The following is a 23,915-nucleotide window of genomic DNA, read 5'->3' as shown; positions in this document are numbered from 1 at the left end:
TAAGGTTGTCAAAATGTTTTTCACAAACGTTTGCCATTTTCTTTCTACAATGTAGTGCAAGCCTTAGCCATAGCTTCATTCCCTTGCTGTGATGTATTTATCCCTTTGATCTTTGTATGTCTTTGATCCTTTGTCATTGATTAGGCTAGGTGTGCAGGTAGCTGGTTTAGGTCCTCAGTAAAACTCTCCTCCTATGCCACATTTCATAGAAATCTACTTTCTTCTGGCTATAAATATGGCCAGGAATACAGAAAAATGGCTGCTAATCTTGCCTTAATTAGAAGAAGAAGAAGAGTTGGTTCTTATATGCCGCTTTTTCCTACCCGAAGGAGGCTCAAAGCGGCTTACAGGCGCCTTCCCATTCCTCTCCCCACAACAGACACCCTGTGAGGGAGGGGAGGCTGAGAGAGCCCTGATATTACTGAAGAAGAAGAAGAGTTGGTTCTTATATGCCGCTTTTCCCTACCCGAAGGAGGCTCAAAGCGGCTTCCAGTCCCCTTCCCTTCCCTCTCCCCACAACAGACACCCTGTGGGGTGGATGAGGCTGAGAGAGCACTGATATCGCTGCTCGGTCAGAACAGTTTTATCAGTGCTGTGGCGAGCCCAAGGTCACCCAGCTGGCTGCATGTGGGGGAGCGCAGAAGCTTCTTCTGCAGGCCAGAAACAGAACTATCTGGTCTCTCTGCTAAACAGGCCAAATAGGAAGTCCAGAATCTAAGGACAGCCCAGCACTGGAGAGGGACAAGAGACAAATAAGCAATAGGATAATATCGATAGATTCAGGGGGGGATAGCTGTGGTCTGCGGCAACAGAACAATTGATCAAAGTTTGAGTCCACCTTTAAAACCAGCAGGGATTTGTTCAAGATAGCCAAAGGAGTGTGCATGCACATGGAAGCTTACATCCAGAATTAAAATGTGTTGGTCTTAATGGTGCCACTGGACTCAAACTTTGATCACTAGATATAGTATGTATTGCAGTCCATGGGAGAGAGGTGTCTGAAGGATATCTGATGAAATGTGCATGCACATGAAAGCTTAAATTTGTTGGTGTTAAAGATGCCACTGAACTCAAATTGTGTTCTACTACTTCAAACCAACACACCTTCATCTAGATAGCTATACACCTTGTCACAGTTTCTGCACAAAGCCTACTACAGAATCAGGAAATAAGGAACACCTGCATTTATTAGGGGATAATAACCATGTGATTAAGAACATATTAGATCAGTCTGAATTCCTTCTCTACCAGAAACAAAAAGTTTAGGGATGAAAGCAATTATAAAAATGGAGACATTTTAGATTTAAATTGAAAATTGGAGCTCATGTGTTTAAAAACATTTGAATACTCTGTTGGCACACATGAAATACCTTTTGGACCTCATTTTGGACCTTTCTTCAGAATATCACGCAGTAGAACTCTTGAATATCCAGGGGAGTTATAAGATATAAGCTGGTTGAGGATTCTGCTAAATAAGAACACCTTGCAGGCCCAGAACTAGCTATACCAGATCAAATAAGTTTTTTCACCCCCCCCCTGCAATATTGTACAAATATATACTTACATGTGTGCATCTATCAATTTACCTCTGATGAAATTTTGTTAGATTGAAATGTGTTAGGTTACAGGTCCTAACAACTTGGCAATACTTGTGTACTCACCTAGATATTTCATGTGTGCCAACAGACATTTTAAATGTCTTTAAACATATGAGCTCCAATAAAATGTTTATAATTGCTTTCATCCCTAATCGTTTTGGGGTTCTCACCTGTTCTTCAGGTTGGGTTTTTTTTGTTTGTTTGTTTGTTTGTTTCCCTTTAAGGTACCTATTGAATTCCTTCTCTAAACAGCTCTAATCAAGAGACAGCAAAAGACAGAATGAACTGACTTGAGCAAGAGTTAGTACAATGAGAGATCATGTTTCCATGAATGAACACCAAATGGATAAGAATGAGTACGCTACTCTGAAAACATTTATGGTTTATGATCCATTGTTGCGGGGAATAGCACAGATCTTGTAAGGATGGGGAGGGTTAACCAATCGTACTACAGGTTCTTCGTTGATTTTTTTCACTCCTTCTGGTGGCTGAAAAGTGAATGACCTCAGCAGCCTGGTGAAGAAGATGAAGAGTTCGATCCTTGCCAGCTGCTCCCCCAGACATGCACGGACTCCTTCAAAGGGAATGCAGAAAAGCAACATATGAGTTGTGCCTACTCTATAAGAATCAGAAGACTTTTAATGGCACACAAAGAAAGATGACAGCAAAAAAATACATGATGCATTCATTGTTGTACAGTTATGGAACCTCATAGCCAGCTGTACAAAGTTGGCAACAATATCAATAACTTGAGAGGGTTGGTTTTGTTTCTTAATAGGAAAATGATCTTGGTCTCATCATCAAGTCCTTGTTGAAGAAGAAGAAGAAGAAGAAGAAGAAGAAGAAGAAGAAGAAGCAGCTTCCATTCGCCTTCCCTTTCCTCTCCCCACAACAGACACCCTGTGAGGTGGGTGAGGCTGAGAGAGCCCTGATATTCCTGCTCAGTCAGAACAGCTTACCAGTGCTGTGGCGAGCCCAAGGTCACCGAGCTGGCTGCATACGGGGGAGTGCAGAATCAAACCCGGCTTGTGAGATTAGAATTCTGCATCCTAACCAAAATTGCTCACCAATGCCCTCTCTTCCCTAGCCCAAAGCCAGACCCATGGCATACACTGGGGCAGAGTGCTTGCACTCAAAATCTCATACCCTGAATAAATCTTTGTTGGTCTTAAAGCTGCCACTGGACTCTGATTTTGTTTTGTTGTGCTGCTTCAGACCAACACAGCTATCCACTTGAATCTGCTTGTAATGTTGTACTGTTACGACTGTTACAATTATCAGTTAGTAGTATTAATGTTTATTTATTTATTTATTTATTTATTTATTTATATTTATATTTTTATACCGCCCTTCCCTACGGCTCTGGGCGGTTTACATAAAACATTTTTCAACATTCACATAGAACACTATCAAAATCAATATCAAAATCAATATAACAATATAACAATATAACAATATAACAATAACAACAACATATAAACTGAAACAATTAGAACAGCACTTCAACAATAACTTAACAATCCCTCAGTAGGTTCGGTCCCTCAGTCTGGGGGGCACCTGTAGGTGTTGTGGCTCAGTCGGCCCCACCAAATGCCTGGTGGAAGAGCTCCTTTTTGCAGGCCCTGCGGAATTGTGGAAGTTCCGGCAGGGCCCTGATCTCTTTGGGGAGCTCATTCCACCAGGTGGGGGCCAGGACCGAGAAGGCTCTGGCCCTTGTTGAGGCCAGATGTGCCTCTTTAGGGCCAGGGATCCGTAGCCAGTTGGAGGTGGCGGAGCGTAGAGCTCTTCTGGGGGTATAGTTATGTTATGGTTATTTATACATTATGGATTGTTTCTTGTATAGATTCTACATTCTATGTAATCCAACCTGAGCCTCCGGGGATGGCAGTGTATAACTATAATGATGGATGGATGGATGGATGGATGGATGGATGGATGGATGGATGGATGGATGGATAATCTCCAACTTGTAGTCAAATGACATTATCTTTCATCCACAAAACATTGCACTATTGATCTTACCTAATGAACCTTTATGCATAGCTCAACACTAAAATTTATATGAATAACAATCCTAAACAAGTTTGGACATATACATTTACCTGCTCCAAACTCAAGGAATTCTTCTCTCTGCACAAAATGTCCATCCTTGTCCAAAAAATGATTTGGATTGAACTTCTGAGGGGTCTCCCATGTCTTAGATTCAAATAGAATAGACCGGACATCTGGAATGACAGTAGCTCCCTGAAAGGAAAAAAATTATTATATAACTCTTACTGATCTTTAATGTATCTTTTGGGACAATTCATTTTTGATGCATCCATACAATCACATATATTTGCTCATGAAGGAATGTTGTATCAATGAATCCCACAAGTCATTATGATTAGGTTTGCCAACAACTTGGAGGAAAATTGTCTTACCTCTTTAATATAGGTTTTATGTTTAGAAATTCATATGTAGAGATTCTTGGTGCATGGAGGTAGAATCATAGAATCATAGAATAATAGAGTTGGAAGGGACCTCATTGGTCATCTAGAGGTAAATAATTGGTCTAAGATGGCAGATGGAGGGGTTGCCTGGGATGAGAGATCCATAACTATATGTTAACATGTCTCCCAAATATCATCTACAACTGCCCATAAAGATTCATTTCATTGAGAGAAGAGAGGGAAGGAGGAGAAAAGAGAAGCAGTAGGTGAGCAGAGAGAAATCACTAGAATTACAAACTTACAGACACCAACCAATTCCCTCATCCACCACTGTAGGAACAGAGAAGACAGGAGAGGAGAGAGCTGGGCAAGAAACTCATTGCCACCCCCCCCCCCAGGAAAAAGGGACTGTTAATCTCCACCCAATATGTGATTTTTCTAAGGTTGACTAATTAGGAAATTATAACCTGAGAGTCCCCTTCAAATGGTGGTGAAATCAGGCAAGAACACGGCCAACCCAAAATTAAGCATGTATAAATTTGTTGTATATTTTCATATTGTAATTGGAGAAAGGGAGGACATTGATACTATATTGGGACAACTGGTGAGTGGGGTGGCAGAAGAGGGTGAAGAAGTGCGATGCACAGTCGTGAGATCAGTCAACGGCTGGGGATCCCAGTGGTTGTGGGATGAGAAAAATATGATATTGGGAGGAGCTGGTAAGAATGAAAGGATGGGAGACATAGGAATGCTCACAACCCTTCTAATTTCCATCTCATCCTGAGAAACAACCATGGTGGAGTAAGGAAGAACACCCTCTCTCTGACATTCACGTTGTGCAATGCCAGGTTCATAAATAAGACTGCAAATCCTGCATGACTTTTTTGCAGGGCAAGATATCTATCCTAGAATTCAGGGATGTTTATGGACAGACTTAAAGAGGTGGTGGTTAGGCCATTATTGAAAGAACAAGACCTGTTTCCTTCCAACCTGGTCATTTGTTTATTTATTTATTAGATATTTATAACTGCACCTTTTGGTGCAGTCATCTCGTATAACTTACAATAATCAATAAAACCATTTAACAACATTAAAACCATTAGAAATATTTATCATATCTCTAGCTGCCAGGTTGTTGATTAATCAGCTCCTTCTTAGTCTATCTGATGGAGAGGCTGATTCTGTAAAGTTTCAAGGTGGTGGCAGTTTACAATGGATGAGCAAGAGGGTTGTGAGTGTCCTGCACAGTGCAGGGGGTTGGACTAGATGACCGAGGAGATCCCTTCCAACTCTATTATTCTACGATTCTACAGAAGAGTCTGGCTAGCCATCTGACGGAGAGGCTGATTCTGTGAAGGTTCAAGGAGGTGGCAGGTTGCAGTGGATGAGCAATAGGGTTGTGAGTGTCCTGCATAGTGCAGGGGGTTGGACTAGATGACCCAGGAGGTCCCTTCCAACTCTATTCTGGGAAATACTTAGCTCAGGGGTCCCCAGCCTCTTGGGGCTGGTGGGCACTTCTGGATTTCTGACACAGGGTGGTGGGATCAATCACAAAAGTGGCTGCCATAGCAGGGGGGGGGGCAACCACGAAATGGCTGCCATTCAAGGCAAAGTCAACTACAAATGTCAGGGAGAGAAGTTATATGTAACTATGATAGGAATTCCTCAATATTCCAGGCAGAATCTCTGTTTAATAAGATGCCTTTTCATCTGTACAGCCAATCAGAATCCCTACTGGACAAAAAGCTCCACCTACTCCCCACCTACTTATTACCATGATTTGCCAGAAAAAGTGTCGGCAGGTAAGATGTTGTGGTCCCCTGACTTAGCTCATTCTTTTGTGATTTTCTTTTCTTGGTCCTGATTGCTATTTTATTGCCATTTGGATTATTTCTTTAGAAAGCCTTGAATGTGGCATGCAAAATGTTTTTGGATCCACAGTATGGTGCATAGAATGGGATTTTCCTGCCTCTCTGCTCCTGTTGTAGCCCATGGAGCACCTAAAATTTCTGTTCCTTATAATTAGGGTACCCTTTTACATAGCAGGGGCAAAGTGGGGGTCTGCAGTGTCTATGAGGGAACTAGCAAGAATCACACACTCAACAGAAACACTGTTCCTCTAGATCACAATATTGTTATACTGTCAGAATAGTACATTTGGATCCAACCCAAAAGCAGTATTAAAAAGGAATAAAACAGCAGAAGCACTAAGCAAGAAACCCAATTTTAATTTTGAAAAATTAACCCAAGGAGTAGTCAGGACAGAGTGGTTTTCTGCTTATCTGTCTGGTCTGTAGTAGCCTTGCTGAATTCACACACAATGGAAAATTCCGTCTAAACCTCCAGAAGAAGTTCCTGACAGAGCGATTTCTCAGTGGAACAGGCTTTCTCGAGAGGTGGTGGGTTCTCCATCTTTGGAAATTTTTAAACAGAGGCTAGATGGCCATCTGACGGAGAGGCTGATTCTGTGAAGGCTCAAGGGGGTGGCAGGTGACAGTGGATGAGCGAGAGGGTTGTGAGTGTCCTGCATAGTGCAGGGGGTTGGACTAGATGACCCAGGAGGTCCCTTCCAACTCTAGGATTCTATGAACTCTGCATGATTCTGATTCTGTGTGATTAGGGAACTATCTGCATTTACTACTACATTTTTGTCTACTATGTTTGTTCTTTATAGCTTGCCTTGTCTTAAATAGTATATTGTTCTCACTGTCCTCTAATTTTGTAACTCCAAGTCCTCTTGCATCATTCACTGGTTGTTCTATACTGTCTCAGTGAGAAAGGCAAATGATAAGTCACTAGATAAAATACACTTTTCTGTTACCTTTGGGATGAAAAAACCAAATATGTTCAGATCCTTTGAACATTGTCTGGGGGATCCAAATAAAAAAATATATTTGAAACGTAGACTCTCGTGAATCACAGCATTGGTGTAGGGCACTTTCTTAAGATCTCCGTAGAAAAGCGATTGAGAGGAACCAAAAACTTCATCTATCTCCTTCTGGACTTTTTCTAAGGGAAATAAAACCAAAGCTTTTTTATTGTCCACATTCTCATTTTTCTTGCTTGTCTGTTCTTGTTTCTTTGAGGGGGGGGGGTCAGTTCCACTCAAGTTTTGCTAATGTGCTCCCTCTTCTGGTTGATTCCATATTTCATCCGTTTGTATTCAGCATCAGTCTCTGCACATTTAAACCCTGCTTTCTATTCCCTGTGATATAAAGTGCAGTCTAGACACTGAGTGGGAAAGAATATTCATTTGCTATTGAGGCCTGGCTCAAATTTTTAAAAATTTCCTATCTATGTCCAATTGCCCATATAAATCACAGATGGATTTTCATTATACTAAAGTTGATAACACCTTGTGAGTGCTGGTGCCTTAAAACCTACAGGGGGAAATGTTTATGGAAATAGTCATTTTTTTCCTTATTCGGTCAAGATCAAACAACTGGCGTTCAACAGAGTTTCTCCTAATCTTTCCAAAGTGCCGCTCAAAAGCTCATTTACTTTGGACGAGGTTGAACGTGACAAGAAGTATGGCTAGGGCCGGGGTGTCTGATATCTCTCGATTCCTCATAATGGTATTGCAGTTGAGGCGTGTCTATCTGAAACACAGGATTACAGCTTCAACTAATTGTAGAAAAGAGCAAGAGTCCAGTAACAATATAAAGACCAACACCAGTTCTGGCAGGGGATGGTCTTCTGTGAGTCACGGCTCACTTCTCCACAATTCACTTGCAAACCTAGGGCCTCTCCCCTTCCCACCCCTTTCAGGCCCACCATTGGCCAATTTGGGAGAGGGGACAGCCAGTGGGTCAACAGGACCATATATGTTATATCCTAATAAATATTTAACAAATGTATATATATACACAAATTAATTATCTCCCACCCATTCAGGAAACCCTTCTAGAACCATCAAGAAACCCCAGAGTTCCATGAAACTCTGGTTAAGAACGCCTCTTATCTTTAAGTATTAAAGGGCCTTGTGCTCACATTGCACAAAAGAAGGGTTGCCTGCTCTAAGTTGGGAAATGTCTGGGGATATTGGGGGGAAACCTGGGGGAACTTGGGGCTTAGGTCCAGAAGGGGCCTCAGTAGGGCATAATATCTGAGAGTCCATCATCCAAAGCAGCCATTTTCTCCAGGGAAATTGACCTTGTTCTTCTGGTGCTAAATTGTAATAGCAAGAGATCTCCAATTGCCACCGGATGCTTGGCACCACAAAATAACAGTTTCTTACCTTGAACATCTGGATAATTTGCCATGAGGAGCAATGCCCAGTTCAGTGTGCTGCTCGTAGTTTCTGTGCCTGCAGTAAAGAAGTCTATGACGCACTGCAGCAGATTCTCTTCATTGTAGGTAGAACTAGGGTCCTTCTTGCTCTGTTATGGATTACGAGGAAAGTGAGAGAGAGTGAATGTTATGCCTTTTGTGGTTCCCATCAAAGCGCTATTTAGTAAACTGAGAAAAAAAATTCTTGGAGGCAGAAAAATCTTCACAGTTTAATCGGAACAGTAGAGAGCCAGGTGTGGAAACTTGCTAAGTGAACTGGATACTTCAAGTGTCGGAGTCCCAACAATATCTTAAACCACATTTTTGTAAAATAGATGGAGCTCAGGACATTGTACACAGTTCCCCCCTCATTGTTTCTCAGACCAGTCATATGAGGTTGATTGGGCTAGGAGAGAGTAAGTGTCCCAAGATCATCTCTGAGGGCCCAAAGGCAAAACTTACTTTCTCTATCTGAAGTAGATAGTAATCAATGAAATCCTGAGGCTCGTGCGGCGTCCCATGGGCCTTATGCTTTTGTATCTCCTTCCTTGCAAAGGAAGCTATAAACTCAAGGCCAGCAAACGCCTCCTTCTGAGGTCCTGGGAGATGTTTCATGATCCATGGGAAAAGGTCGTACAGCTGCAGGCAAGAAAAAAAGGTACAGTCCTGTAACTATCATTATAATCTCAGTGATACAATCTGTAAATGAAAATCCCCTGGGCCCCACTTCACAATATTTCATACGGATGAATTGGGGATAATGGAGTGATTAAACCTTATACTCTAGTTAGTTTTACCCTACTATTTATTTACCCCCCCCCCTCAGCAGCTTCTCTCTTCCTATAGTGAAAAAGGAATATATCCAACTCCCCCCACCATCACTCTCCCACCACCAATCAGCCCCTGAAGGTGATTCTCCTTATCCGGCTAGTGGAAGCTGACATACGTTTGGGTGGCCATTATGAGCAGCGGAAGGAGAGATTCTTGGGGTAGGAGATGTCACTGGAAAACCTGGCCAACCAATGGGAGGACAACTTCAGATGATCTTGTGGCACGTTTCACATGTTGCAGTTACTCTGGGCACTCTTATTGATGTTTGACCGATGAAAGAGATTTGAAATCCATGGTGGGCTTTTCTTAATAACAAACAATCACACTTGAGCTGGGTGGCCTTGAATGCTTCAGAGACGAGCCCCACCCTTTCCCCATTTCCTACTTCCGGCTGACTCTCCAGAGGACCAGGGAGGGGAGCCAGGTCTCCTGCAGGAGACTCAGCTGCCAACACCTCTGGCTGTTTTTCTTCTTCCACATCCCCAATGACTGGTGTTGTGAGTTCTGTCCCTGTGTGGGAGGGCTCCAGCACCAAAGGCACCTTTGCACAAGCAGCTTGAGAGGGGGGCTTGGCTCCGGTGGGCAGTCCTGCAGGAGATGCTTGAGCTGTTCTTGCCTGGCAACAACCAACTGGCTTAGCTTTTTGTGGCACGATATGTTTGCACAGGAAGTCCTCACCAATTAGAAATTCATCATATGGCAAAATTACATACCAGGAAGCATATTCAATGGTTCTACTTATGCTTATGCCCCATTCTGTGGGTATGAATTTGCTGGTTGTCCCGGGCCCCTGAGACATTTGCCTGGCCTCGACTAGGGCTTGGCCCAACCTGGTGGAATGAGCTCCCAGAAGATCCAAGGGCCCTGTTGGAGCTCTCTGGGTTCTGCAGGGCCTGCAAGATGGAGCTCTTCCACCAGGCATTTGGTTGAGGCCAGGGCGGTGATCAGAGTTATCAAACTGTGGATCCTGCCTTATTTATTATTATTATTATTATTATTATTATTATTATTATTATTATTATTATTATTATTATTATTATTATTATTATTATTATTATTAAATTTATTTCCCACCACTCCCGAACTGGCTTGTGGCAGGTTACAATAGACCTTCATAAAAAAATAATAAAACCCCATTAAAACCAGACATCACAAATACAATAAAACTCAACAAATACAAATACATCACAAATACAATAAATAGACATAGCACTCATCCCCCAACCTAATATGCCTATCGGGCGGTAGGAGGAGGGACAGCAAGTACTGGCCCAGGGAAGGGCAACGATCTTCCTCACCAACCTGGCCTCAACCACAGGCCTGGTGGGAAAGCTCTGTTTTGCAGGCCCTGCAGAATGCAGAAAGCTCCATGAGTGCCCTTAGCTCTTCTGGGAGTTAATTCCACCAGGTTGGGGTCAGGGACAAAAAAGCCCTGGCCCTCGTTAAGGCCAGGCAAATGTCTCAGGGGCCTGGGCCAACCAGCAAATTGATTTTGGAAGGGAGAACCCTGGCTCTGGTGCATTCAATCAGTAACCATACATTCCTCCCTGTCCAGACTTCATCCCCCAAATCTCTAAGTTTTTGGCAACCCTAACAAATCCCCACAGAATATTTTGGTATCTACTCAGCAAATATCTTCCACCACCATCCCATCCTCTTTTCTGCATGCTTCCAAGGACTGTTTTATTTTAAGAAAGGGGTATTTTAGGAAAGGGGAATGAATTCTTCTTCTGTTCAGAGAAAGAAATTAAGATTCAGTTAAATGTTAATGCCAAGAAGTACATTGAATGGGTGAATGTTTGGGAGAGCTTTGGGGAACGAGACATTTCCGATGCAGCAGGAGAAAGAAAAGCCACTTACAAAATGGAATATGGTAGCCGTAAACCGTACAAGAAGAAACAAAGCATCTCTCAACTTGAGGAATTCCTCATCTCCAACAGAAAAACGGTGACCAAACGTCAGAGCACAGATCACATTGGTGACAGCATTCGTGATGGGTATTATGGGGTCAAGTGGCTGTCCTGAAAAATAAAACAATATTGAATGAAAAAATAATGATAAAATAATATTTGACAGTTTTGGTGGTGGGTAGTAAAGGGTCAAGTGAAAAATAAAATATATTAATATTGCCTTTCTGGTTAATATTGAGAGCAGTATTACATAGTGGAGCTGTCCCCAGGGAGGTTAGGCTACAGGATTCTGTTTCACTGTATCAGAAAGCAAATTTAAAAATACCATTCTATATTTCTAAACTTTAAAATTTGTATTCCAAAACGTAAAATTTTAAATCCAGCCATAAAGCGCTGCCATGATCAGCACCAATGTTTACGTGTTACATTTCTTGTCTGTGAAAGAAAGTGAGGCAGAAGTTGAAATTCCAGGACAAATTCTCTGTCCCATTTTGCTTCATTGAGGCACTGTGTTGGTTGAAAGTGGCCATCCATTAAGAGAACAGATTGCTCTTATATACATTCTGCTTAGTGGGTTAAACATAGGTAGACATGCAGCTTATTCTCATTTTCGATGCTTCAAAATTTCTATTGGGGAGGGAATGTCTGTTTTGAAAGCATTTTGCTCCCTCTAGTGGTCTCTTTGATATATCATCCATTTATGTTCGGCATAAAAGCCCTCATGGAGATTAGCATATCTCCATAACAAAAAAATGTGTAATATTGAATCAAACACTAGAGGGAGCAAAACATGCAAATAGGGAAGAAACTAAAAAAACAGGAACTTACAGGCAAGGAAAATGAAAATGTGGGGGAAACCCATGGAAAACGACTATGGGCTATTTACAGTTCTCTTGCAGTTGTTCTGACAGAACAGATCTCTTAGAGCTCTTTCAGCCCCACCTACCTCACGTGATGTCTGTCATGGGGAGAGGAAGGGAAAGGTGTTGGTAATCCACTTGGGGACTCCTTCAAATAGTGAAAAGTGAGGTATAAAAACCAGCCCTTCTTATTGTAAGGGGTTCTATTCTATACAGGATAGGGAAGGAATAGGGTTCTAATGTTGTCTAACTAACTAGGATAGAGGGAGATGCCGGAAGCATGGTGGCAAGATGGAGAAGAGAGAGAATGAGAGATGGTGTCTGCCAAAAGGATGGAAGAACAGTAGGAAGGAAGGATGCACAGAGTCCTGTCCCGTCTATTTCTGTGTTTTTTCTCTTTCTGTCCTATTTCTATGGCTTTTTTACCCGGAGACTCCTCTGATTGGGGATTGTTACTGCCATTAGCCATTCCACGCCAGAAGTCCCACCTTTCCCCAAGTAAGAACTTTACTTTTGAGACAACTAGCAGTTGGTCATGAGCAGAACAGGCTTCCAGGTTTTAGCCTGAACACACAGCAAAGAGCTGGCTCTGCAGTTTCATTTTCTGCTGTGGGATTTAGGATTCATTTCCCCCCTGCATCTTGATTCCATTGAGCAGGCAGGGGATAGGACAGTCCTGTGGTCCTCAGCATTAAATATTTACAAGCAGGGAGATACTGACAAACCTTGCTTCTCTCTGGGTCATGCAGACCCAACCTGAGCGTGAGGGGAAAAGGAGCTGCATGATTGCCTCATGAGTCCAATTCCCACCACTGTGTGCCCCTATTTCCCACCATGATCGGTAGAAGCCAGTCCACATGAGTAGCATCAAATGAGTAGCCGTGTTGGTCTGAAGTAGCACAATAAAATCAGAGTACAGTAGCACCTTTAAGACCAACAAAGATTTATTCAAGGCGTGAGCTTGTAAGAAGATGATCTTCTTACAAGCTCACGCCTTGAATAAATCTTTGTTGAATGAGTTCTGTGGACAGGAACAAACTGTGGAATAATCTCCTAGTAATACATACCTTTTGCATCTGCAAAAGTCTGAACAAGCTGATGGGCCTGCTCTTCTATTTGGTGCTCTATGCCTTTCTTCCCCAGGCCCAGCTTCCGCATGGTAACTAGCCCAAACCTCTTCTGTTGCTTCCAGTTGTGGCCATTTGAAAAAATAATACCTGAAGATAGAAATGAAAAATTACAACAACAGTTCATGTAAAAGGATTTGAATAGGGCTGCCGACGGGGGGCAGGGACTAGGGGGACAAAAGCCATAGGGGCCAAGTTAGTGTGGGGGGGGGGAGGGGGCTGAAGCCCAGCGTCAGGCTACTTCTATTGAAATATTTTACTGCAGATTTGTCTGTGGCCACTAGTGAGTAAAAAGCACTCCGCTGGCTAGTCTGAATAATAATATTTAACCCTAACAAATATAGAGTAGTTAGATCTATCTTGTTTCCAGTAGCCACTTATGACTGTAAATTTGGATGATGAAAAAATTAGACAAGAGGAGAATCGATTCATTTGAACTCGGGTTGAAGAAAGCTGCTGCAGATTCCATGGACAGCAAAAGTCACAAACAAGGAAATACAACAGTGCATAAAGTGTGATCTATCACTGGCAGGCAGAATCACAAAAGTCCAACACACTCCCTTTGGCCATATCATGCGATCCAGCCCAATGGAGAAAGCAATTATGCTAGGATTGGTCAGTGATCAAAGGAAACCAGTCTGACAAAGAACACGGTGGTTAGACACGATCATAATGGACACTGGCCAGAACATGATACATCTTTCAAAAGTGGTGCAAGATCAAAAATCATGGCGACAGTTGAGCCATAGGATCGCCAAGAGTCAGATTTAACTGAATGGCGAACATCATCAATATGCAATAAAACATACTTTGAAACCCCATCCAACCCCCACCCCCCTCCAATCCTCTTCATGCCTTTTGCCAGCTACCCCCGGCTGACGATGGCATCAGAATAAGGGGAGCCAGGAAAGAGGAGGTGGAGGGAGGCCAAGATAACTTTGGACTGCCCTTGTATCTCAGCAGGCAGCTCATTCCACCAGGTTGGACTCAGGGCTGAAAAGGCCCTGGCAGCGACGTCCCTTGGCAAAAGACTACCTGCCCCCCCGGGCCTCAGTAACATTGTCAAGCATTGACCGGTCCCCGGTGATAAAAAGGTTGGGAGCCACTGGTTTAAATGACAGAGAGCAGAAAGCAGGGGTTTAAATGTCTTCCAGCCATTTAAACCAACAGCTGAGAGGCAGATGAACTTTTATTCATCTTCCCAGCTTCAGTCTCTGTTGTGTCATCCCATTTAAAAGGGCTGCCGAATTGTGGCACTGCTCATTTCATAGAATCATAGAATCTTAAAATAATAGAGTTGGAAGGGACCTCTTGGGTCATTTTTAACATCTGTATGTTCCCTCTAGCCCAGCTGGTCTGGGGCTATGAACCGGGCTGTCACCAATAAGTGGATGGCACCAGCTCTACTTCCTAATGGCCGGCCAGACCCTTCCCCCCTTCAGTTCCATTTGCCTACCTGTCCTTGGATCACTTGGCCACAGTGATCCATGCAACAGTCACTTCCAGACTAGACTTCTGTAACTCGTTCTACGCGGGCCTGCCCTTGACTCTGTTCTGGAAATTATAGTTGATACAAAATGCAGCTGCTAGGGTCCTCACTAGATACCTTGGAGGGCCCATATTCAGCCAGTGCTCCACCATTTGCACTGGTTACCAGCCTGTTTCCAGGTCAAGTTCAAGGTATTGGTACTGACCTTTAAGGCCATATGTGGTCTGGGTCCCACTTACCTGCAGGACCACTTGGTTGCTTATGCCCCCCGCAGGGCTCTTCGCTCTGCAGATATGAATTTACTGGTTGTCCCAGGCCCCGGGACGTTCACCTGGCCTCAACCTGGGCCAGGGCCTTTTCAGTCCTGGCCCCAACCTGGTGGAATGAGCTCCTGGAAGAGTTGAGGGCCCTGCCCAAGTTATCAGCTTTCCGCAGGGCCTGCAAGACAGAACTCTTCCGCCAGGCATATGGTTGAGGCCAGGGCAGAGTCCTGGCATTCCACCTGAGGATCCTCCCAAGGTCCAACCAGATATGGCACCCTCTCCTAGTGGAAGAAGACCTGACCTCCAGCTGAACGAGGAGGGATAGCATTGGGAGTAATTAGGAAGGTATTTGACTGCTTGCTGCCTTTGTTGTAAGGGAGGATTCTATAGGGTTTTATTGTATGTTAATGTTTTATTCCTGTGAAACGCCACAAGACCATTGGAGGAGCAGCAGTGTACAAATTGAAAAATAAATAAATAAAATACCAATAAGAGATTTTTCTGGTATATTTTCAACTTTGGTAAATCCAAATGCCCACCCTTTCTGCCAATCTTGTCTCCAGTGATTCACAGACTGAGTTTTTGTTTTGTGTGGCACTCCTCTAGAATTTTTGGGGGGAGAAAATATTGACCATCTTTGCTTACCCTTTTGTTTTCCTAGGGCTTCAAAGAACGGGGACATTGGTCGCTCATCAAAATATTCTGAATGGTTTATTATCGCTTCTTTCACTGCTTCGAATCCAGAGAACACCACCACAGGCAAATTGCCTGCCCATATAGTGTAGACATTCCCATAATCCTTTGCCAGCTGTCATTGGGACCAAAAGAGAGAAGTGTTACCCTCAAGCAAAGGAGATGATTCCAAATGGATACTTATATCTGAGCCCTCCCTCACAGGATTTCACTTCATCTTTTTGGCAGAGAAGCCCCTTTCCCCTCGTCTTTTTTCTCTGGCTGAAGGGAGCTGAGGGATCCTGAGCAGGTATTGATCCAATGATCTTAGTGCTTTTGAGGTGTTTTATAAGGGAAGATAGTCCTATAAGTACATTGGTCCAGTTATTGCACGGTAGGATAGGGGCCTTCGTTGAGTGTATTAGCGCTTTCATCCCCTGAATTTTGAGTTTCCTTTAAATTCCTTGAGGTTTGGTTTTCTTATGTGTGGACTGAACTTCAATACATTTCCAGTGATTGCTTGCGGTTTAAGGGTTGAGCAACAATCACAATCACTGGAATTGTGATTTATTGCACTGCTTCTCCAGCTGGCCTGGACTTGCAAAAATACCCCCCTTCAATTTCCCTACAGAGATTCTCTAGGCCTAGTCCCATTCCCCGCCATAGGAAATGGTGGCGGTCCAATGGGGGCACCCTCTTTGTGTGCCCATAGAATCTGAGCCCTTGGCCTAGTCTTTTTGAAATTTGGGGGTTCTTTTGAGGAGAGATTCCAGCAGCTATGTGGCAAAGATTTTGATTCTACCTCACATTCCCCGCCCCTAGACTCCCTGTTTAGTTTAATGGCCTCATAGGTCGTAATGGAACCGAATCTATTTGGCTATCCCTGAATCACCCGACTCTGAATAACTATATTTAAACTGGGATTCAGGTTATTTGGATGTCCTCTAATCCAGTGGCTCCCAACCTTTTTACCACCGGGACCGGTCAACACTTGACAATTCTACTGAGGCCCGGGGGGGGGGGGGCTGTAGTCTTTTGCTGAGGGACGTCGCCGCCACCTGAGCCCCTGCTCTGCTCTGCTCTGGCAGGGCAGCAGCCGGGGAGGAAGATGAAGAGGAGCCACGGCCCGGTACCAACTGATCTACAGACCAGTTGTAGACCAGGACTGGTCCTCAGACCGGGGGTTGAGGACCACTGCTCTAATCGATTTGGGCCAAATCTGAAAAACACTGCATCTTGGGGGTGGGGGTCACATCAGTATTTCCAAGTTGACATGTGGTATCCATTTTGACCTACAGAACCCTTGATAGTCAGACTGAGATTTTTGGAGGCTATCTGCTCCTGTCTGAATAGCTTATATAATGAGCTGAAAACAAGCAGACAAGAGATGAAGTGTTTTGCCAGCTAATGGGAGCACAGAAGGCATTGCACCCGATTAAGAAGACTGTCTAGCTTCTCATATAGCTGTAGAGTTATAAATAATAGAAGAAGAAGAAGAAGAGTTGGTTCTTATATGCCGCTTTTCCCTACCCGAAGGAGGCTCAAAGTGGCTTTCATTCACCTTCCCTGTCCTCTCCCCACAACAGACACCCTGTGAGGTGGGTGAGGCTGAGAGAGCCCTGAAATTCCTGCCCGGTCAGAACAGCTTTATCAGTTCTGTGGTGAGCCCAAGGTCACCCAGATGGTTACATGTGGGGGGGGGCGCAGAATCGAACCTGGCATGCCAGATTAGAAGTCCGCACTCCTAACTACTACACCAAACTGGCTCTCAGGAATAATAGGAAAGTAACTCCTGACGAAGACCTAGTAAGAAAAACTTTTAAGGAAGATCAACTACAAAACAAGCTTATTTCTAGATGCCTGTTGCTTGTCTTCATTTGTCGGCTTGCCAACCGTTTATTAGTCTGCTTTTCTACAGGATTACTAAACTAGGATTCTTGTCTGATTGTATCATGTCATTATATAAGCTGTTCATTGATATAAATCTAGGAATTTCTTAAGTTTATGTTACAGGATCCCTTTGACTATTGTCCAATTAATAAAGATCATATATAACGTATTTACAATTGTTGTTATTGTTCATTTTTGCAGTCCTACATTTTGAACTTCAGTTCTTCAGCTCCTAAGGCAATTTTCCTAAGGCAATTGGCATGCGTTGTTAGGTGTGTCACTCACTGAAAGTACAAACTGGGTGGCAGAGATTACATCGGAGTAAACAAGTTCGCTTGCCTACAACTATTTATTTATTTATTTATTTATTTATTTATTTATTTATTTATTTATTTATTTATTTATTTATTTATTTATTTATATTCTGCCCCTCCGAACAAGTCGGCTCAGTGAGGCTCACAGAATAAAATGAGCCCAAGGCCCTATCGCAATAAAACAGTAGAATCAAAAAACAATCCCTCGCATTAACAATAAATACAATGTACAATAAGAAGATGGGTGGGGGGGAACCAAACAACGTCCCAGTAACTCCCCCCACTGTCTATATCCGGCCAGCAATTTTAGATGTTATCTGGGCACAATCTTCTCGCTTCTGTCTTCTGAGGGTGAAATCTATTTCATTGGGGCATTGATGCAGAGTTATCTCTGGCCCTGGAGAAGGTTTCTGTGGGTTCCATGGATGCCAAAAGTCACAAACAAGGAAATAGTACAGTGCGTAAAGCCTGATCTATCACTGGCAGGCAAAATCAAGAAACTCCAGCTCATTTACTTGGGCCAGATGACGTGATCCAACTCAACGGAGAGAGCAATTATGCTAGGATTGGACAGTGGAAAAAGGAAACCAGGGCAATAAAAAACACAGTGGGTAGACACAATCAAAATGAACACTGGCCAGGTCATTATAAAACTAAAAGAAGTAGTGCAAGATCGAAAACCATGGTGGCAATTGTGCTGTAGTATAACCAAGAGGAATGAGGAAGGCCCTGGCAAACCACCCCGTATTGAGTCTGCCAAGAAAATGCTAGAGGGCATCACCCCAAGGGACAGACGTGACCCGGTGCTTGCACAGGGGATACTTTTACCTTATAACCAAGAGTTGGATTTGACTGAAAGGCTAGCATCATCTCACAAAGTTAACTGAGAAGTTAAGAAAACTCACTGAGAAAAAGACAGTATTGCTGGGAAATGTTGAATGCAATAGGAAAAAAGGAAGATCAAACAAGAGATGGCTTAACTTATGAAGGGTGGTGTATAAGACTAAATTTATTATTATTATTATTATTATTATTATTATTATTATTATTATTAGTTTTTATTTAATTTTAAGATTTGTTTCCTGCTACTCTCAGCATGTTAGTGGGTTATGTATTAAAACCTCACAATATAAAATTAAAACCAATCCCCAGTTACAAATTTAAAATCCATGAGGGCAGAAGGTAGAAACAAAATTCAAATCCCCACCCCCACCACCCGGTGCCCTGACAATATGCAGCCTGTGGACTGATGTCAGAAAACTTGCTTTAAAAGATTATGCCACCAGCCATGCGTCGAGAGGGGGGCAGGATTTCCTGGTCCTAGCCTCCACCTACAGCCAGGTAGAAGAGCTCCATTTTGCAGGCCTTGCAGAACTGTGACAGCTCCAACTGGGCCCTCAACTCTTCCAGGAGCTTTTTTTTACCAAGATATTATTGTTATGGAAACCACAAGTTTCAGTTTGCAAAACCAGAGCAAGGCTGTTAATGATAGGACCTGGGGGGACATGATGAAGGAACTGAAGGAAGACCCTCTCCCACCTTTTGGCATATGCCCAAGCCTCCACTTGAAAGGACAGGCCAAAGTGTCTCGTTCTTTCTGAAATCCTTCAAACTTTCCCAGCATCAGACTGGTGCAAGTGCATAGTTCAGATGTGCATCTGCTCAAGAATTTTCAAAAATGTTTCGACCATTCAAGGAACAGGATTCTAAAGGTCCTTCATCTATCATTCAGCAAATGAATAATTTAAAAAGGCATACCTTAATGAAAGAATCCAGGGAGAAGTTTATCAATATCCGCCATGCGCTTCCAATGACAGGAAGCCGAAGAGGCCCCGGAGGATAATTCTTGCGTGACCAGAGTCGTTTCAGAAAGCGCAGACTCAGAACACTCAGCACTGCTGCTATCAAAGTTCCAGGTGTCCACATGGCCCTCCCTTTTTTCCTCTCTGTTTTTGAAGATTTCCAGTACTATCAAAATGGTGGTTTCTCCAGTGGTTTTTCGTTTTCTGCAGAGATGTTGCAGCTTCTCTTGTTCTTTTATCTCCACTAACAGCCTATCATACATCCCAGATAACAGGGATGTCGAAACTTCTTACGCCATCATTGCATTATCTAGGAATGCAATCCTTCAAGGAGGGGTTCTGGTTGTCACATGTAGTTATTGACATATTAATGCCATTCCACGTGACTCTGGCAGACCTTTTCTACCTACCAACTGAGGGGACCCATAAAGCCTTCAACAATTTTGGGGAACCAGGTTGGTATTAAACTTCAAATCTTCCCCTCAGTTACCAGGTGTTCTGAAAGTAGTAAGTGTATAGGAAGGGGTTGTGAGGGAGATTTAGAGGTCTCCCCCTTGCCCCCTCACGGGGTATGCCAGACTCAGGCTGCCCCTCCGTGGGTCCCACAAGACACAGAGAGCCAATAAAGCACACCAGAGCCAAACATCTGTTAAAAAGTGTATTAAAAGATATTCTAAAGCTAGAATGAGCCAGAGTAATGATACAAATAGTTTGTGGGGCAGAGATTAAAGAAAAGAACCCTAACTAAACCTCTCCTCCCCCTATAGCTGGGAGATGAGCATAGTTCAGGCAGGTCTAAATAATTTCGACAAATGTGTACCGCCAGAGCCCCTGCGGATGGGTGTTAGGACTCGCAATGAGGCTGCTCCCCCTTGACACCTTCCCCATTTATAATTAGCAAATGGTTTATTTATTATTTATTTATTAAATTTATATACCACCCTCCCCAAAGGCTCGGGTGGTTTACATAAAACAGGAAGGATACAGATAACCAGGGGTTTTTTTAATAGATTATTTTATGTACAGTCATTGACCAGCATCAAAGTATGAATAAAACCATATACATTGTTACAACATTTTAACATCCAGGACATCAAGATATAAACAAAGCCACAGTCATTCTAACAGCATTTTGACAGCCAGATCACTCAACATCAACGATAACCAAGGATTTCTGCACTCTGCTGGCAATGCAGCAAAACTTCGCCACCATGTAAGAAATAAAATTATCTTTATTTGCAAGCAAGATGTTAATTAGATGATCATCTCTAAGTCCAGAGAGCCTAGATAACAAGGGCAAAATTAAACAGTTTCTGGCATCCCTATAAAAGTCACAGTGCAATATGGTGTGGGCAATTGACTCAATTGCACCTGAATTGCAAGGGCGTAGTTGGTCCTGCCAACGAAAGTGCGTCTAGTCAAGGCTATGGTCTTCCCAGTTGCAATGTATGGCTGTGAAAGTTGGACCATAAGGAAGGCCAAGCGTCTAAGAACCGAGGCTTTTGAACTCTGGTGCTGGAGAAGACTCTTGCAAGTCCCTTGGACTGCAAGGCGAACAAACCGGTCAGTCCTAGAGGAGATCAGCCCTGACTGCTCTTTAGAAGGCCAGATCCTGAAAATGAAACTCAAATACTTTGGCCCCCTCATGAGAAGGAAGGACTCCCTGGAGAAGAGCCTAATGCTGGGAGCGATTGAGGGCAAAAGAAGAAGGGGACGACAGAGAATGAGGTGGCTGGATGGAATCACTGAAGTAGTCGGTGCAAATTTAAATGGACTCCGGGGAATGGTAGAGGGCAGGAAGGCCTGGAGGATCCTTGTCCACGGGGTCGCGATGGGTCAGACACGACTTCGCATCTAACAACAACAAGTCTAGAGCAGTGGTCTCCAACCTTTTTATTACCGTGGACTGGTCAACGTTTGACAATTTTACTGAGGCCCGGGAGGGGGGCATGGGTAGTCTTTGGCTGAGGAACGTTGCTGCCTGAGCCCCTGCTCCACTTGCTTTCCCGCTGGCGCCCCTGACTTCCGCCAGCCCGCTGGAGGGCGCTGCCAGCAGCAGCTGCACAGTGCCATGCCGAGGGGGAGCCCCAACCATGCCAGCCGCTGGAGAGCACCAAAAGTGAGCTGGCGGCAGAGTGGCAGGGCAGCAGCCAGGGAGGAGAACGAGGAGGAGCCACGGCCTGGTACCGACTGATCTATGGACCGGTCCCGGTCCCCAGACCAGGGATTGGGGACCACTGCTCTAGAGGCACACTCTGCAGTCTACCACTTAACAGTGCTGATGGAAATGCATTGAACCGAGCCATCGAAAATGCCAATCAAAATTTACAAAAGGTAATATGGGTTTTGATTTGCCAGGGCTGGGGCAATTGAGAAGATCTAGTGAGGCAACTCTAACCATGTAGCCTCTGCTTAAAATCTTCCAAAGGAGGCCTGTTCCACTGAGGAACTGCTCTAACCGTCAGGAACTTCTTCCAGATGTGTAGCGGAAAATTCTTGTGAATTAATTTCAATCTTTTGGTTCTGGACCGACCCTCTGGGGCAGCAGAAAACAACTCTGCTCCATCATCTATGTGAGAGCCCTTCAGGTACTTGAAGATGGCTTATGAACCTTTTGACAAAGGCAGCTCTCTGAATGAAATAGTGTGTTTTAGAAATGATCCTTGTAGATTGACACTCAGCTTGCTGTACCTGTTCACGTGTGTTGTTCCATATTTCTTCTGCCAAATATTCAATAACTCCATGTTATTGCAGATTTTTTTGTGAGATTGAATATTATATATTACTTGTGGCAAAGCCCGTTCATAAGAACACTGATTGGCACTCTGATTGGCCCCGGAGAGGCCAGACAGTCCGTCCCCCAAGGCTGTTTACAATTATTAAGAGGCACCAAATGGATAAGAGGCTGAGAGAGCCTGGATATTACTGCTCCATCAGAACAACTCAATCAGGGCTGTGTCAAGCCCAAGGTCATCCAGCTGGCTGCATGTGGAGAAGTAGGGAATCAAACCCAGTTTACCAAATTAGAAATGGTTGCTCTTAACAGAATCATAGAGTTGGAAAGGGCCATACAGGCCATCTAGTCCAACCCCCTGCTCAACGCAGGACTAGCCCTAAGCATCCTAAAGCATCCAAGAAAAGTGTGTATCCAACCTTTGCTTGAAGACTGCCAGTGAGGGGGAGCTCACCACATCCTTAGGCAGCAATTCCACTACTGAACTACTCTGACTGTGAAAATGTTTTTCCTGATATCTAGCCTATATCATTGTACTTGAAGTTTAAACCCATTACTGCGTGTCCTCTCCTCTGCAGCCAACGGAAACAACATCCTGCCATCCTCCAAGTGACAACCTTTCAAATACTTAAAGAGGGCTATCATGTCCCCTCTCAACCTTCTTTTCTCCAGGCTGAACATTCCCAAGTCCCTCAACCTATCTTCATAGGGCTTGGTCCCTTGGCCCCAGATTATCCTCGTCGCTCTCCTCTGAACCCTTTCAATTTTATCTACGTCCTTCTTGAAGTGAGGCCTCCAGAACTGCACACAGTACTCCAGGTGTGGCCTGACCAGTGCCGTATACAATGGGACTATGACATCTTGTGATTTTGATTTTAACCACTACACCAAGCTGGCTCTCGACAAATAGATACAATGACCAAAATCTAATTCTATTTTATTTATTTGTTTGTTTGTTCAATTTATTTCCCGACACTCCCAAGACCGGCTCGTGGCAGGTTACAGATGTCCAATAAAAATGCAATAAAACCCCATTAAAATGGACAACAAAATCACAATAAAAACAGAACATGGCAGTAATACATCCAACCTCCCCAATAACCCATCCCTACCTCCAGAGGGATGGAAAGAGGGTGAAGATGACACATACTAATTGCTGCCTGACACCGCGATGGGGGGGGGGGGTGATCTTCCTTGCTACCCCAGCCTCAACCATAGACTAGGTGGAGGAGTTCTGTTTTGCAGGCCCTGCTGAACACTGAAATGGTAAGAGCTCTGTAAAAAGATTTTCTGCAGAATTAGGAAATAAGGAACACCTGCCGATATGAGATGATAAACATGCAATAAAAACAGTCTTAGACCCATAGAATCCAAGAGTGAGAAGGGAGCTCCCCACCTCCTCATGCAGCCCATTCCTCTGCTGAACTAGACCCATAGAATCCAAGAGTGGGAAGGGGCCATGCAGGCCATCTAGTCCCACCCCCTGCTCAATGCAGGATCAGCCTCAAGCATCCATGATCAGGATCTGTCCAGCCGCTGCTTGAAGACGGCCAGTGAGGGGAAGCTCACCACCTCCTGAGGCAACCCATTCCACTGCTGAACTAGACTCCTAGAATCCTACAGTGGGAAGGGGCCATGCAGGCCATCTAGTCCAACCCCCTGCTCAATGCAGGATCAGCTTAAAGCACCAGGATAAGGTGCTTTAAGTCCATCCAGTGCTTGAA

At 43.9% G+C, this 23,915-nt stretch overlaps 1 protein-coding gene across 1 annotated transcript; it reads right to left on the bottom strand.

Moving 5' to 3' along the window:
- Window positions 1-114: 114 nt before the first annotated feature.
- On the bottom strand, window positions 115-19,634 carry LOC143842869 (cytochrome P450 2J4-like). Its single transcript, XM_077348152.1, has 9 exons — window positions 19,414-19,634; window positions 15,425-15,587; window positions 12,968-13,117; window positions 10,991-11,151; window positions 8,762-8,938; window positions 8,268-8,409; window positions 6,852-7,039; window positions 3,701-3,842; window positions 115-2,172 (listed from the first exon to the last, which is right to left on the bottom strand). The coding sequence occupies exons 1-9, from the start codon at window positions 19,579-19,581 to the stop codon at window positions 1,982-1,984; spliced, it is 1,482 nt and encodes a 493-aa protein (XP_077204267.1). The 5' UTR covers window positions 19,582-19,634; the 3' UTR covers window positions 115-1,981.
- Window positions 19,635-23,915: the final 4,281 nt, after the last annotated feature.

The sequence above is a fragment of the Paroedura picta genome, chromosome 8 (genome assembly GCF_049243985.1).
Source record: "Paroedura picta isolate Pp20150507F chromosome 8, Ppicta_v3.0, whole genome shotgun sequence".
Lineage (NCBI taxonomy): Eukaryota > Metazoa > Chordata > Lepidosauria > Squamata > Gekkonidae > Paroedura > Paroedura picta.
The sequence above is the reverse complement of the archived record's forward strand: the minus strand, read 5'-3'. Positions and strand labels throughout refer to the sequence as shown.